The sequence below is a fragment of the Lactuca virosa genome, chromosome 4, assembly GCF_052849685.1.
Source record: "Lactuca virosa cultivar CGN04683 chromosome 4, Lactuca_virosa_CGN04683_v6, whole genome shotgun sequence".
Lineage (NCBI taxonomy): Eukaryota > Viridiplantae > Streptophyta > Magnoliopsida > Asterales > Asteraceae > Lactuca > Lactuca virosa.
Genome location: NC_136429.1, coordinates 297,878,549 through 297,895,536, shown reverse-complemented (window position 1 = coordinate 297,895,536; position 16,988 = coordinate 297,878,549). Strand labels below are relative to the sequence as shown.

The following is a 16,988-nucleotide window of genomic DNA, read 5'->3' as shown; positions in this document are numbered from 1 at the left end:
CTTTATTTGTTATTAATTACTTCTCCCACTTCACTTATATAAATCATCACATTCTTACCGCAACTTTTAACTTCTCCCTCACAAATGGATCCACCTGCAGATCATCAAAACCCCATAGATGACCTCGATTGGTTTCAATACTTTGATCATCAAGATCTTTTCAGGTATATATAAACGTCACTCATTACCCCATCTTTCGCACATAAAAGTGATTTTGTCTATATTGATCAAAACATGGTTTGGATTTGTAGTGATCAAAAAGAGTCTTTCATCGTGTTGGATTTGATTATCTTGAGTTTTTTTTTTTTTTTTGGATTTTTGCAGTGGTGACATGCTCGACCATCATGATTACGAGTTGTCGGAAAAATTGCATGAAGTGCTCGATCAGAACGTTTCCACAGTACTTAACAAAGATCAAAACATCATTTCTAGAAATGAGTTTCACGATTTGGATCCCCTTAAAGACATAAGCTTATGGGATTGTTGGGAGGATGGTAATTTACCATTGGTTAGTTTCAGTGAAGACTGTAAATCCGGTGGTGAGGCTACAGGTAGTTCTAGTGCTGCCACCACTGATCACGGTGGCCGGAAAGTGGCAAATAGATTGAGACCATTGGAGTTTGAAGAGATAGCGAAGTACTTTGAGATGCCGATAATCATGGCAGCAAAGGAACTAGGGATAGGGTTAACATTGTTGAAGAAAAGATGCAGAGAGCTAAACATAAACAGATGGCCTCATAGAAAACTTAAGACCCTTCAATCCCTCATTCAAAATGCCAAGGTAAACTACGATAATAACCTTCTATACATTACTCATGCATGTATGCATGCACTTGGTAACCAAAGTAGTTTTGGTATTTTCTAAAATTTTAATTATTAGTTTCTTTATAACATAAACATAGGCCCTAGGCATATGCCACATCGAATCAATTGTTTTACTACGATTTCTGATTTATATTTACATAAACTTAACTCATTGTAAATTTTATGAACTCACACGAAAAATATATTGCATCTACCTAAAAAAACTAGGAGTTGGGATTAAAGGAGGAGGTAGAGACGTTAGCAGGGCACAAGAAGATGATGGAGAAATTGCCAGGTATGGAATTGACAGAAAGAACAAAGAAGCTTAGGCAAGCTTGCTTCAAAGCTATTTATAAGAAGAGAGGACTTAACAATCCTTAGTCCTTACCTTTTCTTTTAGCCATTTTGTTATAATTAGTGGATTTTAATCTACATTGTATGTGTTTTTCTCTTGATAGATTGATACCCTTTTTAGTTTCATTGTGTTTGTCTATTGATTTTTTATGCAGAAAATTTTGTATAATTTGGGTATTATAGTTTGTATTATGTATTTAGCTATATTCTAGATTGCCGACACGACTACGCTGACGACTCTATACCAGAGGTCTATATAAATAGACTTATGAATTTAGTAGGAATAACTTGATTATAATCTTGTGATTTGTTCCATGTCTGATCCACTCCTAAGATTCACTCGACATGCCCCCAGTTATGTGTAATTAAAATTTTATTAGACTGTTGATCCTAATGAGTCTACCCTAAGTCCACAACCAAACAAGGAACATGTCAACTATGAGAAACACGCATATGGACTTGTGAGTTATTTGTAAATTGATTAGGGAAATAAAGTTTTTTTTAGACATTGTTGGGTAAAATAATTGTAAAACACTTGTTGGGCCATGGTTAGGAGTGTTGGGCACCTTTTGGGCTTTCCATGGTTACTAAATGTGAAACATGTAGCACTTGCGTGGGCCCCCACAAAACTAAGTTTTCACATTTCTTTCCCACTTCTAGGCCCATTAGGGAACTTAATAGTCCAATGAGTTGGCCATTTTGGAGTGTATCCTTTCGGATACGTTTGATAAGGTCGGGTATTTTGATGGCTCAAAAGTAATGTGAATGACGCGCTTTGGCCTATAGGTTTGGGAACTCTCGCCTTTGGTCCCCAGATAAGCAAACTGGTCCCTTGGTTGATTGGGATGTATACGAATGCTTACCTAGTCAGGACTTTCGGGCTACCGGCACCTCCCCCTTCCAGTTACTACGCGTCCATTACTATGATCCTACCCAACTAGAGTGGATGACTTTGAATTTCCTATGAGCTCTAAGGAATACATATATGTATATACATTTTGTTAAACAACTTGAGTATGTGTGCGATTTTCAGAGAAAGTGGAGAATATTCACAAGTGTATGCACACATATAAGTGTCAGGAGTAATACGTATGCACATAAGGGAGCAATTAACACACAAAGGTATTCCTAGGATTTTCTAAGTGCGAATTGCATGCAGTTGTGTGTGCATTTTATAAACTAGCATACGAGAGGACCCTAGAGGCTATAGACTAGGTCAAGGCAATTAACCTAATTCCCTATAGTCAAGGGCTCTGATACCAATCTGTCACACCCCGATCCTTGTCGGAATCGATCGAGGCGTGATATATTGTTCAAAGTCTCATGACAACTATGTTATAATATGATTAGATTCAATTAAGTACTAAGTATGCAAACAAGATCCACAACATACAAATACAAATCCAAATATGAACAACATTTATTACATCAAATTTAAATAGTCTTGTGGATTTCTAAGGCACAACCTATTTTTCATCAACTTCATTCTTCAAATCTGCATCATGGGTAAAAACAGGTCCACTACGAGAGTTGGTGAGTAATCTAATTTTAGTAGAGAAAATTGTGAAGTTGAAACCTTTATAATTGGAAATTTGTTTTCTTTTGAAGTCGGCAAACAATTGTATTTGAGATAACGGTTTATAAATCAAAAATTGATTAACAAATGATAACAACAACAATAAGTTCTCACCCTATATATACATATGTATATATATATATAAATATATATAGGATGGAGCATCTAATCATCATACACACTCAACCACGTGCGATCAATCACCTTAGCGTCCCAAGGCGGGGTGGTCAACCCAATAGCGCTATTATTGTCCATAACGTACCTCAAGAATACGGGCATAGTCATGGAGATTAGACTAAAAATGGTAATGCACTACAAGTACATGTAGCGTAAACAAACAATAGTTATACAATTAATGACTCACGTATAAATGTCCCAACAATGTCTCAATTGTGATAAAACAATAAAATGAAGTTGGAATATATTAGAACCATATGATACACCCCAAAAGTATTGAAAATTATAAAGTATGGGGTAGATTACTCACTTTAGTCCCAAAACGAAATGCGTGTGTCGTACGATAGACGATTCGGGTCAAAATGGCGTAGAACCTAATATAATTAATAGTTTTGGTTTAGGAACTACTAAACGAGAATGGAGTATTAATACAAATAATTAGACACATATTCTTATATTAGATGAATTAACAATAATTCATTTTGATTATAATATTAAGGTATTTATTTGTTAAATGAATTTTAAATTGAATTACTTACTTTGCATAATTAATTTATATTTTCAATTTATGCCAGATTTTAATAATTTCTTATTAAAATAATAACTTGCCCAATTATAATTATTTACAGATTTTAACAATTATTTATATGAAATAATCATTAAAATGTATTTTTACATGCTTAAATACTTAGGAAAATAGTTTTAAATAGTAAACAGTATTGAAAAATTATGAAATTATTAGGAAATCATTATTGCATACAATATGAATTACTGTAAAATTTGTATATTTTTCTGAACTGTTTTAGTATTTATTTAATATTTTAATGATTAAACAACACAAAATTCGGGAAAAATAGTAAATGATTCTCAAAACATCTGTAAAATTAACCATAGTTTTAGAACATGATGTAGAGCTCAGTGTATAAGTTTCAAATATTTGTGACTATGGGAAGTATTTTTTATATATTTCATTATTAATTAATCAATAAAATCATAAATAATAGTAAAAAGTAATATAAATGCATGAAACTTCATATATCATGTTTAATCAGTATACAGGTCGTCCCAGAATTTTCTCAGAATTGATTGAATGCAAAAAGTATTTTATGTGAATTATTGCCCTACTTTATTGCAATAATTATAGTAATTCAATAAAAATAAATTATTTTCTGAAAATTTCCAGAACTTCTTATTTTATTGATGGGATTCTGAGAAAAATCAGGTTTATGCATAAAACGAGTTTTAGATATTTTGGTGGATTTAATTTGTTTCTTGTATGAATATGAAACTTTTAACAACATACCTTGATGAATGCTTCAAGAGGGATGAAGATTTGAGTATAATAGATTGTTCTTGGATGGAATATGAGTATTCTTGGAGGAAATTTCGAGATTGAGAGTGAGAGAAAGAATAGAGAAGGTTTAAGTGGTGAAGAGAATAATGTGTTGGGAGAAAAAGGAAAGGAAAGTGGATGGGAGGTGTGAGTGGGAGACCATGGGAATAATCTTTTTGCTTTTGGTGGTCTTCATAATTTCCCACTAACACAAGCATCTTTTACATAATTAATATAAGAGTTTTATAAAATTTAATGTAAAGTTTATAAAAATAGAGTTTTATAAAATTTAATGTAAAGTTTATAAAAATGGAGTTTTATAAAAGATGAGTTATTATTTGATTATAACAATCTACTTTGATTTGAAGTTTAATTATAGCATTCAAGTTTGATTCTTTTAAATTTAATTAGAGCATTATACTTTGATTTGATTTTAATATGGTATCATAATTTAATTTGATTATAGTTATAACGTTGTACTATACTATGTTGCTATTAACGTCAATTTATATCGTAGTGTATGAGTTTCGATCCTATTAGCGTCAAGTAATCTTGAGTAGGGTTTGAATGAGATTGCGAGAGGTTTCGTTTGTGATCTTTTTGAGTGTCCGGCTTCGCAACGCAAGGTCCATAGACCCCGTTAAGCCATGATTTAGTGTCCTACACAATCCCGATGATTGTGCAATAGTGTTTTATTGCTTTGGTTCATTGTTTAGCACTGTTAAGGCTAAGGAAAATCAAACACATGAACTTTCCAAATGATGTTTTCTCATTAAAATAGCGAATTATACAGTGATTACATAACGTAAACCCTATCATACAAGGGTTAATGGAGTTGACCGGTTTGACTAGTTGACTTTGTTTGACTTTGACTTGACCGAAATTTGATGGTTGTCACACTTTCCACGTCTCAAACTTGAAAAAGTGTCTCTCCGACGAGACTCTTGTAATCCCACTCGACGAGATCGAGATCAAGATCAACGAGAGCCTCAACTTCGTGGAAGAACCAGTAGAGATCATGGACCGCGAGGTCAAGCAAACGAAACAAAGCCGTATCCTGATAGTGAAGGTTCGCTGGAACGCCAAGCGAGGACCTGAATTCACTTGGGAGCGAGAAGATCAGATGAAACTGAAATATCCTCGTGTTTTTACTTAGTTATTTGTAACTACTTATTTTCTTAAATTCTAATTTCGGGACGAATTCCTTCTAACGGGGGGATGATGTGACAACTCGAAATTTCTATTTTGTACAACCATTCACTTCAATAGGAGTCAAAACTATTTCTGCTAATTTTCAAGCTTTTTGGAATAAGTTTGAGTATTTTAAGATTAGTACTTCAGGAGATAACAGGAGAGAGGATGCCTTAGGGTTTATTGTGCAACAATATTATTCCAAAACTCCAAGAGTTTGGAGTTTACGGCCTAAACAAAGGTGTTTACGGCCGTAAACCCTAAAAGAGGGTATAAATATGACACTTAGTAATTATTTATCACTTTTCACAAATTAAAGATCCAAAACTCAATTCTCTCTCAAGTATCATCGACTTTTCTTCTTGATCTTCAACATTGTAAGTGTTTCTAGCCCTAAAAAGTTGATATCTTACTTAATCTAGTGATCTAACATGATTCCATCCGTGAAATTATTCCAAAAGTGTAGATCTTCAAGTTTCACCAAGAACACACACTAGTGTTCTTGGACTTTTAGCACCTTTTCAAGCTTCCACCTAGTAAGTACTTCTATCATAGAGTATTATAGAGCTTGTTACACTTCTAAACATCAAGAAAACACCCAAGAAACCGAGGATCAAGGGTGTTTACGGTCCAACATGTTCTTGGACCGTAAACCCCAAAAAGGGTGCCAAAGTGTGCCCTAGTCCCTTCTAAGCCTTGGAAACTAGCCTAGATCCATTCATTGATGTGCTTAGTACTTGAAAACATCATAAAACCATAAACCATTTGGGTTTACGGCCGTAAACTCAAAGGGAAATGGTCCAAGGACCGTAAACTCCTAAAAGGAGTGAAATGGTGCCGTAATCTCTTCCTAAGGCTTAAACATGAAGAATGAATGCTTCTTGTGATCTTTAAGGCTTCAAAACACAAGAGGGTCAAAGAAACATGAGTTTACGGCCGTAAACTCATGGGTTTATGACCGTAAACTCAATGAGTTATGGTTACAAAACCGTAAACTCAAATAAAGGGTTCCTTTGAACCCTAAACTCAATAGCAATGTCCTACAACACTTAGATGCAATCCTTAGGACTTATAGCACTTAAATAAGGTGTTTTTCATGTCTTAGGATGTCTTAAATTTGTTAATTAGTAGTTTAAAGACTAATTGGATACATATATGTGATATTATATGTTAACCAGGATCATCGTGTGTGTACAAGTCTTCACTTGACACCTAGCATCCTATACATTCCGTTCATCCAAACCACTCACTACAGGTGAGTTCATACCCCTTAATTAACCTTTTAAATGTTTTTAAATGTTTTTAAATGCTTTTATGGGGGGGGGGGAATACAAGTTGAATTATTATAGTTATTATATCAATCACATGTGATCAATAACTACCAAACAAGTGGATTTCTTACTTTTCAAACTGTGTTATCAAACTGTTTTACTTCAAACTGTTTTACAAACTCTTTTACATATCAAATACTTTTATTAAACTCTTTTAACTTATATTTTGTGTATCTATATGGATATAATTATATAAGTAGGATTGAAAGGACTTAGGACTGATAGCTCACCTTACTTCATGTTCCTTGTTTGGTTGTGGACTTAGGGTATTCGGGTTATTTGTCCGAAGGTCGTTTGAATCCTAGTTATATAGCATGTATATGTGTATAGATATAAAAGGTTACTTCTTTCCTTCAGTTCAATGCCTTTGGGTAGCAAAGGTATACAAACATGTTCATATACACAAACAACATTACTAGTAAACTATAATAGGTATAGTTTAGGAAGATACTATTACTAGAACAATGAAACATACAATAAGTCAGTTCATTCATGAGTAATACATAGTGATGAGAAACAAACATAATACATAGTGATGAGAAACAAACATAATACATAGTGATGAGAAACAAACATAATACACAGTGATGAGAAACAAAACATACAGGCTAGACAGAGAAAGAACACACAATACAGCTAGCACATACATATACATATACATATACATTACTTACAGTTATGTGAGCCACTTAACGGGGGCATGGCATTACCTGTCATGATCCGTTTTGTATCCAGAATCTCCTTAAGTGGAGAGCGTATGAGTTTGTGTATAGATCTATACTGGATTGACTATCCTACACCTTGCTGCTCGCTACAGTGGGACTTGCAAGTCTACGGGTGCCAAATGTCATTTCTTACGACGTCTTACATCGTCGTTTTTCTATAGAGTCGGTAGCAGGATACAGGCCGATCACATGGTACTTTAAATAACAATTGGTTTAAAGTAATTAGTACAGCAGTATTTACTTAATACAACACTACAGTACTATTTCATTTTCCCTTTACATTTACTTTGTGATATTCACACAATAAACAATAATGTAAAAACTATATTTTTGGTTAATGATAGTCAGATTTGGGAAAATACACACTCTTACAAGAGACACACACACATACACTAGATGCCTTGGTAGAAGGCTACTTTTAGTAGGAAACATAGGGTTTTCTAGGAGAGTTAAAACAATTACAAACTTTTACAAAACTTATACATTACAGACTTACAAACACTTTCATACAAATACAGACACTAATATACTTATGATCTCACCAGCTTTAAAGCTGATAAACTCTTTCAAAATAACTTGTATTCTCAGGTCACCAGTAGACAGGTACCGGTGCCAGGTTTTGAGAAGATGGAGCTCGTTGAAGACTCATCTTTTATTTTTGATGTATATTTTTGGTGTCTATATAACTTGACAGAACACACTTGTATGAAATTATATTATTAATGCAATGGATGATGTTGTTGCTTGTTTACTACTTTGCATTGTTGTGATACTGAACATGACGTCCTCCACCCCCGAACGTTTCCGTCGTTCCGGTTTTGGGGTGTGACATGTGAATACAACAAGAATGACTTACATATGTTCTATTCACATCTGAATATAACATAACATATTCATATGTGAATAAAAAAATATGAATACATATGTTTTATTCAAATATTCAGTCGTGAATATGTATGTTATATTCACATATGAATAGAACATAGCTTGCTGCCATACATACATTATTCATATGTGAATGCAACAAGAATCACTTACATGTGTTCTATTCATATGTGAATATAACAAAACATATTCATATATGAATAAAAAATATGAATACATATGTTTTATTCAAATATTCATTCGTGAATATGTATGTTATATTCACATATGAATAGAACATAGCTTGCTGCCATACATAAATTATTCATATGTGAATACAACAAGAATCACTTACATATGTTCTATTCAGATATGAATATAACAAAACATATTCATATGAGAATAAAAAAAATATGAATACATATGGTTTATTCAAATATTCATTCGTGAATATATATGTTATATTCACATATGAATAGAACATAACTTGCTGCCATACATACATTATTCAAATGTGAATACAAAAAGAATGACTTATATATGTTCTATTCACATATGAATATAACAAAACATATTCATATGTGAATAAAAAAATATGAATACATATGTTTTATTCAAATATTCATTCGTGAATATCAAACTCATTTATCTTCTACTTACTATTGAATGAAGGTAAGAACACTAACATTTCCGATAAAGATTCACCAACAATGAGAGAAACAAGATCAATGCAGAAGAGGAAAAATGCGAAAGGTATAAAATTCCTATCATATCTAATATATTCATATATGAATAAAATTGTATATATTAGATATATTTTTGTAATAAATAAATATTAATAAATCAACGAGCATATATCATATTCATATATCAGTAACTTATTCAAATATTATATGTTTTCATTTCCCAGATAAAAAAGAGACAAAAGTACCAAAGAAAATAAAGCATCAAAGCAGAAAAAGTCCATCAAAAAGGAAAACTCCTGAAAAACAACAACTACAAGATTCAGACTCTGATTTTGAAAGTAGTCATCCATCGAAGAAGGCAAAAAAAAAAGGAGTCACCAATCAAAAAAGACAAAAAAAACCAATGGTAAAAGAATTGTACTCAATGAAAAACAGATGTTCACCAGAGGCATTACTATCTATAATCCTTGGGATGAGCAAAGAACAAAAAGAATCTGTAAGATCTATGGGTTTTGGAGCTTTGTTAAAAATGAAAATCACAGATATACCACTGAAGCTGGGATTTTATGTTCTTCAAAAATTTGATTCTGAGAGAATGGTGATAGATATTGAAGGAAAGGAACTGAAAGTAACAGCAGAGTCTGTTCATGACATGTTGGGCATACCAATTGGTGGAACCAAACTTACACAACTGGATCAATGGCCTAAGGATGATACAAGTTATGATGAATGGAAGCAACAATTTAAAAAAGATTCAATCCTCCGACTGAGTGTAATAAAAAATGTTATTGTTTCTACCACACAAGCTGATTTCAATTTTAAATTGAACTTCTTAGTTCTTTTTGTCAACACGTTTTGCGAGTCAACATCAATGGGAAGATGCAACCTGTTTCCCTTGAGTTATATTTCAAGAAAAACAGATATCAGCAACATAGACTGGTGCAGCTATGTTTTGGACTGTCTGGTCAGAACAAAAAACTCATACATACCATACTCAGATACCAACTTCTTTGTTGGACCTTCAGCTTTCTTGGTGGTAAGTTATTATAATGTTTATACTCAATTTTTAATAATATTCATTATTCATAAACTAATAGCAAATATTCATATATGAATAAGAAAAATATATTTGTTCACACGTAATGCTTTACATTACTTATTCATATATGAATAAGTAAAAAATAATATTACTTGTTCATATATGAATATCAATTAGTTATCATTTATGTGCAGTTGTTCTGTGCTGATAACATCCACTCAGAAGCTTTAACAGTAACACGTAAACGTCCAACAATTTGTTATTGGAGTTCAGAGAAGATTAGATATCGAGAGACATTTGAACAAGAAAAAGGTAGATTTGGACTTGGAGAATTAAACGAAGAATTTGTTAATGAACAAGATGAAGGAGATACAGATCTCGAAGACAGTGATTCTGATAAAGATGAAGATCATTATGTTGAGGTAATTAGTTTGAACATGTTAATAATATATGATTACATTAAATTATTATATTAAATTCTAATCATATACTTCTTTTTGTTACATAGGCATATGAATCAAAAATATCAAAAATGCTTAATAGTTTTGAGAGGATGAAGGAAAAGCTGAATTCAAAGCTTAATGATGCGATGACAAAGTTCCCTGAAAAGGAAAGTTTTAGAAGTTTCAAAGAAAAGATGACAAATATGATTGTTGAAGAAAAAACTGAAAGCACAACACTTTTTAATTTTCCAAGTAATGAAACTGGAGTTGAAGGAATCAATTTGACACCAATAATGGGTCAAAAAACAAATGATCAAAAAGAAAATGAAGATAAAGAGGGAAATGGTGAAGAAGTCAGTGATAATGATGCAAGTCAACTAGAAGTAGATTATTTTCTTGATTCAAATGAAGCAGAGAATGAAGGAATAAAGAATGATGCAGATAAGAATGAAAAAGAAGGTGAAATTGGAGTAAAAGAGAAAGATGGAAAGAGGAATGAAAATGAGAATGATGAAGAGGAAAAAGATGATCATGCTGAGGAAACAAATAATCATGAAGAGACTATTCAACAAACTGAAAATGAAAATTTGTTGGATAAAGTTGTTGACAACATTGTGTACAATGTCCTTGGAATTGGAATTTCAAGTTTAAATAGTCAAGAAGATGAAATCTGGAATCACCCTGAAATGAAAACTATTTTCGATAATATTGATATAGGTAAATTTTGTCTTACTTTTATTTTAAAAAAATATATAAAAATATTAATACACAATAACATTTTTGTTTGTTAAATTTTGACCAGGGTCACCAATGAGTACAGGTAAAACTAATACTCTTGCAGAAAAGGAAAAATCAGAAGGTGTACATGAACAAGGAACAAAAGTTGAAAAAACAAAGGGAGATGATACAGGTAAATGAATGATTTAAAATATATTACAATATTTATATTGATATTTTTAATAACATTGTTTATTCATAAGTGAATAATACACTATATAAATGAATAAAAAATAAAAAATATGATGTATATGATGTATATGTTTCAGGCAAGGAAAACTCTGAAGATAGAAATGAAGGAGGAACAGAAGCTAAGAACACGAAAGATGGATGTGAAGATAAACATACAGAAACTGAGAAAGGAAATGCAGAAGATAAAGGTAAATAGTTGAATCACTAATAAATGAATATAGTAAGTTTTATTATTCACAAATAGATAACGCAATATAAAAAAAAATTAATATTTCTTATTCATAAATAATGATATGCATTACTTATTCATAAATGAATACATTACTTATTCACATATGAATTACTTAATCAAAGTTCTTTATCTTTTAGGAAAGAAAAAGTCAGAAAATGAAAACAAGAAAGGAGAAAAAGCTGACAAGACAAAAGGAAATAAAGGAAGTAACAATTTGGATAAACATTTCAAAATATAAACTCAAATATTATAATTAACTTACAACTACTTATATGATAAATCTCCTGGCATGCAGATACTCATCCAAGCTTTAGTCTAGGTCTCAGTCAAGATTCAGATCAAACTTCAAGTAAAAAATCTAATGAATCTTCACCAAAAAAACCACTTACAAAGAAACAAATCAAAGACGACCATCAGAAGGTTGTTATCAGATTAGCAAAGAAAAATGTTCTTAATCCAAATCCAATCTCTGTATCAATTCCTACTGAAGAAGGACCATCAAAGCGTGATCTGGATCAACCAAGAGAGAAGAAGCTTGCTGATGCTTTCAAATCAACTTTCGAATGCAGAATAACAGACACAAAAGCCAAACTGACACATCAGGAGAGTATTGTCTGTGAATGGTTGTTCAACTTACAAGGCAATACATCGTAAGTAACTTTATTTTATATACATTCATATATGATTATTATATAGATAATAATCTATGACATTTTGATTATATATTTGCAGAGATGTGGTTTTCCAGACAAAATATGGTCAGATAACAGAAAGAGCAGTTATGGAAAGTCTATATGCAAACACAGAGATTTTTGGAGAAGTTTTAGACACTTGGTCTGATTTACTTAACCACCAAGAACTGGAAAGGGATTTTGGAAATTCACCATACAGACTCTTCTTGAAAGTTGGAGTTTCTGTAAGTTTATGTTCTAACCTTAATTCCTTCCTTATTGATAAATGAATACACCAATATGATGTATTCATTTATGAATATTATATTTTTTTACAACTGAAATTCACATATGATTACACAAATATGATGTATTCTTTAACATAATTATATATATTCAACTGAAATTCACATATGATTATATTAGTTACAGACTGCTTATCTAACTTCAACATTGTCTGATGAAAGAAAGTATGAAAAATCCAAGGAGAACTTTCATGACAGTACCAATGGGTACAAAAAAATCTTGAACATAAAAGATATTGACATGGTATGTTAATTAAAGTTGTTTTTTATATATATTTTATGAACAAAATACTTACCATTATATACATAAAAATAGGTATTCTTTCCAGTTGTTAGAAGTGCTCACATTTTTGTGATTGTCTTCAACTTAAAGAAACCATCAATTGAAATTCTAGACAATAGTGCAATTGAGGGGGATTATGAAGGGAAATAAGGAGTAATATTGAAACCTTTGGTATGTACGCAATTCACAACAACATAAAAGAACCAATTTATTACATATCTAACTTTTATTTTATTTATTGATCAGAAAAATTTGTTTGTGAGATACTTTAAAGAAATAAACCATCCAAGAGCAAATGCAATCTCAAAAGAAAGTATCAAACCCCTACGACTTGAAATGTCATGGAGAATAGTTAAAAACAAAGTTGATTGTGGGGTCTTTGCAATGAGACATATGGAGACCTATATGGGACAACCACTCTAAAAGTGGAAACCAGGTCTTCATAAAGAAAGTGCAGTTCGGCAAACTACTTTAGAGAAGCTCAGGCAAAGATATGCACACATAATGCTAACTTCTGAAATTAACATGTTGAAGGCTAAGGTGTTGGATCTTGCTGAAAAATATCAAAAAGTTGAATTCAAAGTGCGTACTGATCATGCATACAAGGCTATGCAAACAATTCAAAAAAGGTTAAAAGAATATTGATGATTGCTTGTGAAGATGAAAGAATGTTGAAGTGTGATGCTATAGAACAGTTTGTGTTGAAGATGAATGGATTTGAAGTACATGTAAGATGATTCTGCGAAACAAGTTTTAAATGGTTTGTTAAATGTTCGTTTCAATATTTTGTGAAATGCTTATGAACAACTTTTATTATCTTGTGTTGAATGATTATGTAATAGAAACAACTTCGCTTATTTCTGTCAGTTTTTTATATTTAAATATTTTCAAAGTTTATTTATGTTTATTCATAAATGAATACGAATATGATATATTCATTTATGATTAAATTAGGAGTAATATGTCAGTATAACAAAGTTCATATATGAATATAACAAATTTCAGATATGAATATAACTAACTTATTAGTAGAAACAAGTTTGCTTATTTATGTCATTTTTTTATATTCAAATATTTTCAAACTTTATTTTTATTTATTCATAAATGAATATGAATATGATATATTCATTTATGAATAAGTTCAAAGTAATATGTTAGTATAACAAAATTCAGATATTAACATAAAAAAGTTCAGATATGAATATTACTTATTTATTAGTATAACAAATTTCACATATTTGTATTCATTTATGAATAATTTACAATATCAATATAACTTATTTTATAGTAATTTAAAAAACAAATATCAACATATCAATTTACCATATCAATATAAATGTGTATTATTCATACATGAATATTATTGATTATTGTTTTTATCTGCATATATTCATAAATGAATAAAACCAAAAAACATAAAAAAAAAACTAAAAAATCCCTAACTGTCTTTTGCTGATTTAGCAGCTCCAACTCTTTCTGGACAAGTACGTAAATTGTGTGGAACTCGTTTTCCACATCATGAACACATTCTATGTTCTTTTTTAGAATTTTCATATGCTACTTCACCTGCACTTGGAATTCTTTTCTTGATTCCAGAACCTTTATTGCTTTGAACTTCAGGAACATGAATATTAATCTCTTCTGGAATAGGAATAGTAACACCCAAAAGCTTGCATACGACTTCACCATCTGTCTTGCTTTTCAATCCAGGAGAAATATAATCACTCTCAAATTCCTTCAACAACATTTGTTGTTTCTCAGCAAACAAAGCCAATCTCTTTTTGTCATCTCTTACAATATCCAAACATGATTCAAAACTATAATATGAATCATTGACTAGCTTTATATTTTCACAATCACCTGAATCGGATTTAACAGAACTAAAACGATAATTTCTTGATATCACATCCTTTCTCCATCTCTTCAAAATGTACCTTTCAGGAATTTCTTTAACACCACATCTCATCATTATTGTAAAAGCATGTCTGCATAAAACACCCATACGCTTAAAATGTTCATAACTGCAATTTATTTCTTTCTCTTCAGCTTTTATTTCAACCTGATACAAAAACAAAATTTACACATTACATTCATATAAGAATACTCATATCAACACTCATATATTCATATATTCATATAATATTCATATATTCATATATGAATATATGAATATTCTCATATTCATATATGAATATTATTACATTTTTCCTAAAAAACTAGTAAAATTACCTTAAATTCATTTTTAAAATCACTTTTACTGTTGTTGTGCTGCACAATGTAAACTTCCCAACCATCTTCAATACCAACATATGAGTATGTACAGAAAAAACATGCTTTATATATTTCTTTTTGCACCTCAAAAAATAATGTACTTGTATAAACCTTTGATGCTTGCAGTTCTATTTCTCGAGGTGTTTGCATTTTATATGATGCTTTCTTTGATGCCTTATCAAGATCTCGTTGAGTATTCCTTTGCTTTTGAATGGCAGTGTCGTAATTCATCATGAAATTCAAAAGTAAGTTCCCACTTTCTGAGTATGTATTAAAGAATGAATTCATACTCTCTGACCTCGATGTAGTCTTCATCAAACCACACATTGGAATATCACTAAAATATCCAGGTATCCATGAATCACGTATTGTAAACATGTCTTTAAACCATCTTGTGTCTTCAAGATTGAATTCCTTCATAAGCAAACCCCACTTCACCTCAAAAACATCAGGTTTCATATTAATGTCCCAAACAAGCTTCGAAAACCTTTTTCTAAAGTCTGTGTTCGTAAATAAATCATCTGATATCTGTATTAAAACAAAAATATTCATAAATGAATAAATAATAATAAGTAAAATAACAATCAATATTCATAAATGAATATACTAATAAGTAATATATTTGAAATATATTAAAATAATACCTTTTTTTCAACTTTTTCATTATATGCCACATACATAATCGGTGCTTTGAATTACGAAATACATTCTCAACAGCTTGTTTTATTGCAGCATCTTGATCGGTTAAAACAAGTGTTGGTTCTTTCCCATGAGTTTTAAGAAATGCTTTAAGCAACCAAGAGTAAGACTCAATGCTTTCATTGCTTAGCAACCCAGATCCAACAGTAACCGATTTTTTATGATGGTCAATAGCAGTAAACGGAACAAAAACCATTCGATACCTAACACAAAAAAAATGTTCATTAAAGTCAATTTTTGATGTATTAATAAGTGAATATAAAAATATTCATATATGAATAAACTATAAACAAAAGTAGATAAAATAACTTACTTGTTTGTTCGGAAAGTCGCATCAAACGAGATAACATCACCAAATTCAGCATAATATGCCTTCTCCATTTCATCAGCCCAAAACATACAGTCCAAAACATCATCTTGACAATTAAACTCAAATGAGTAATTTGGATAGTGAGCTCGACGGTCATTCATTGTGTTTACTATCATTTGGGCATCTTTATAACCAATAACCCTGTTGATATCTCTCCTTAAATTTTTATAGTCAACTACTTTGGGCTCTACAAACTCATACCCACCTCTCAGACTTGCCCTCAACTTATGAGCCATAGTTGGACCTATTTTTTATGTGGAAGCACGCACAATAAACTCTTTTTCTGAATATGACATTTGTCTCGCTTTTTTTAAATCGCTTCTCTTTTCAAGTGGATGGTTGTGAAGTTCATCAAACTGAAAAACTTTATAATATGGAGTTCCATACACATATTCAAATATAATCTTTGCTTGACAACCAATAGCTCTTGAATTTGAATTTCGTTTCCTCCTAACACCACTTGTACCTAATGTGTCACAAGATTTCTTTTTCTGTTTGCCACCACGATTACATATAACATGTTTCTTCTTTATAATCTTGCTATCAAACCTTGACAGCTGTGTGCTTAGTCTCACATCAAAACCACCAATTTCAGCATACTCAGAATACATTTTGATAGCCAACTTTAATGATTTGAAGATTAAACCCTTAAATGGAATAAGTTG

At 31.2% G+C, this 16,988-nt stretch overlaps 1 protein-coding gene across 1 annotated transcript; it reads right to left on the bottom strand.

Moving 5' to 3' along the window:
• Positions 1-14,499: 14,499 nt before the first annotated feature.
• On the bottom strand, positions 14,500-16,559 carry LOC145106004 (protein FAR-RED IMPAIRED RESPONSE 1-like). The gene is made up of 5 exons (XM_079043056.1): positions 16,267-16,559; positions 15,961-16,156; positions 15,356-15,782; positions 15,213-15,277; positions 14,500-15,042 (listed from the first exon to the last, which is right to left on the bottom strand). The coding sequence occupies exons 1-5, from the start codon at positions 16,557-16,559 to the stop codon at positions 14,500-14,502; spliced, it is 1,524 nt and encodes a 507-aa protein (XP_078899182.1).
• Between the last annotated feature and the right edge of the window lie 429 nt (positions 16,560-16,988).